This window comes from Pundamilia nyererei, unplaced genomic scaffold, assembly GCF_000239375.1.
Source record: "Pundamilia nyererei isolate P.nyererei 1_Seehausen unplaced genomic scaffold, PunNye1.0 scaffold00281, whole genome shotgun sequence".
NCBI lineage: Eukaryota > Metazoa > Chordata > Actinopteri > Cichliformes > Cichlidae > Pundamilia > Pundamilia nyererei.
Window position 1 is genome coordinate 529,981 of NW_005187682.1, and position 1,378 is coordinate 531,358.

A 1,378-nucleotide genomic window follows, 5' to 3' on the forward strand; every position below is an offset into this window, starting at 1 on the left:
GTGTGTGTGTGTGTGTGTGTGTCAGCAGGTTGATGTGGCTGGCTCAGCACACTGTGGTATTTACTAATTACAGGGGAGCTGAGGTCACGGCCTCTGTAATTACAAGCTCTAATTGGCCAGCCTGCGGGCTGCCGACCAATCAGCTGCCATCAGGAAATTACTACCCTGGATAATAGTGTGTGTGTTTGTCAGTGGAGCTGTATTGTTTTATCAGAGTTTCCCACTCTGTGTGTGTTTTAGCCACAAACTGAAATATCTCCACAGCTGGTGGGGGTGGTTGGTGGTGGTTGGGGGCACGGGGGCGTGGAGGAGGGATCCTGTGCTGCTCAGTCTGATACCTTTAATCTAACATGTTTAAAGCTTTACAGCTGTGTGCGGAGTTTAAAGTGTGCGCTCACAAACACGCCCCATCACAGACAGACGCTCGTCCTTTTATTTTTGGCATCGTCAGCCTTCATGTGAGCACAGCAGAGACACAGAGTGAGGGAGGGGACTCACACCAGCCTGACCTTTGGTGGCACCTGTTCAATCAGCTGTAGCAGCACCTGAGCCTGTTTGAATTCTGTTCACTGTAGGTGATTAAGTCATCATCGTCACTGATGGTCTGAGTGGACCGTGAGCTCCTCTGTACACCAGCCATGCATCAGCTGAAGCTCAGACCTGTCAGCAGGACAGAGCTCAGAGCTGAACCAGGACTCGGTTTATCCCGCAGACTGACCACTTTTATTTCATGCAAAGTTTTGTTTAGTTGAAATCGCTGGACGGTAGCTGTGATGTAAGAATGAGCCGCTTTGTTTTTTTCCAGATTTGTCAGAGAAGAAAAGCGACCTGCGCGTGTGCGACACCGGGACGTGTCGCTTTGGAGGAACCTGCCGCGAGAATGGCGCCGACATCAAGTGTGTCTGTCAGTTCCACGTGAGTTACACACACTCACTTCTACACCTTGGCGCCCCCTACAGGCTGCAGTGCTCGGGTGTAGTCTCCACAGTGCTATTAAATGCTTGCTGAATGAAACCAATCACAGCTTTTTATGTGTGTGTTACAGCTGCTGTTACAGATGTGATTAAAGCTTCTGAAACGTGATCATTGTGAGCTGGTCACACAGCAGGGTGCACATTGTTTACACATGCTAACTGTGCTGTCTTTGGCATTGTGCACAGATTTTTGAATTTGGTTAGACCGGAGCGCACTGACCAATCAGCAGCGAGCCTGCCTGCATCGTGAATGAGGTGTTACCTTCAGGCTCCCTCAGAGTCCTGTGTGTGTCTGAGTGCTGTGATAAAGCTACTTTGTGTTTCAGTGCAATAAGAAGTACGTCCCCGTGTGCGGCTCCAACGGAGACACGTACCAGAACGAGTGTTTCCTGAGGAGAGCGGCG

General features: G+C 50.2%; 1 protein-coding gene across 1 annotated transcript in view; it reads left to right on the forward strand.

Annotated features, from left to right (window-relative positions):
- LOC102194704 (tomoregulin-1-like) overlaps positions 1-1,378 on the forward strand; it is a 17,718-nt gene that overhangs the window by 9,469 nt on the left and 6,871 nt on the right. The window contains exons 3-4 of the mRNA XM_013915281.1: positions 806-915; positions 1,301-1,375. Coding sequence (XP_013770735.1) covers positions 806-915; positions 1,301-1,375 — 185 coding nt within the window. The remainder of the gene's footprint in view (positions 1-805; positions 916-1,300; positions 1,376-1,378) is intronic.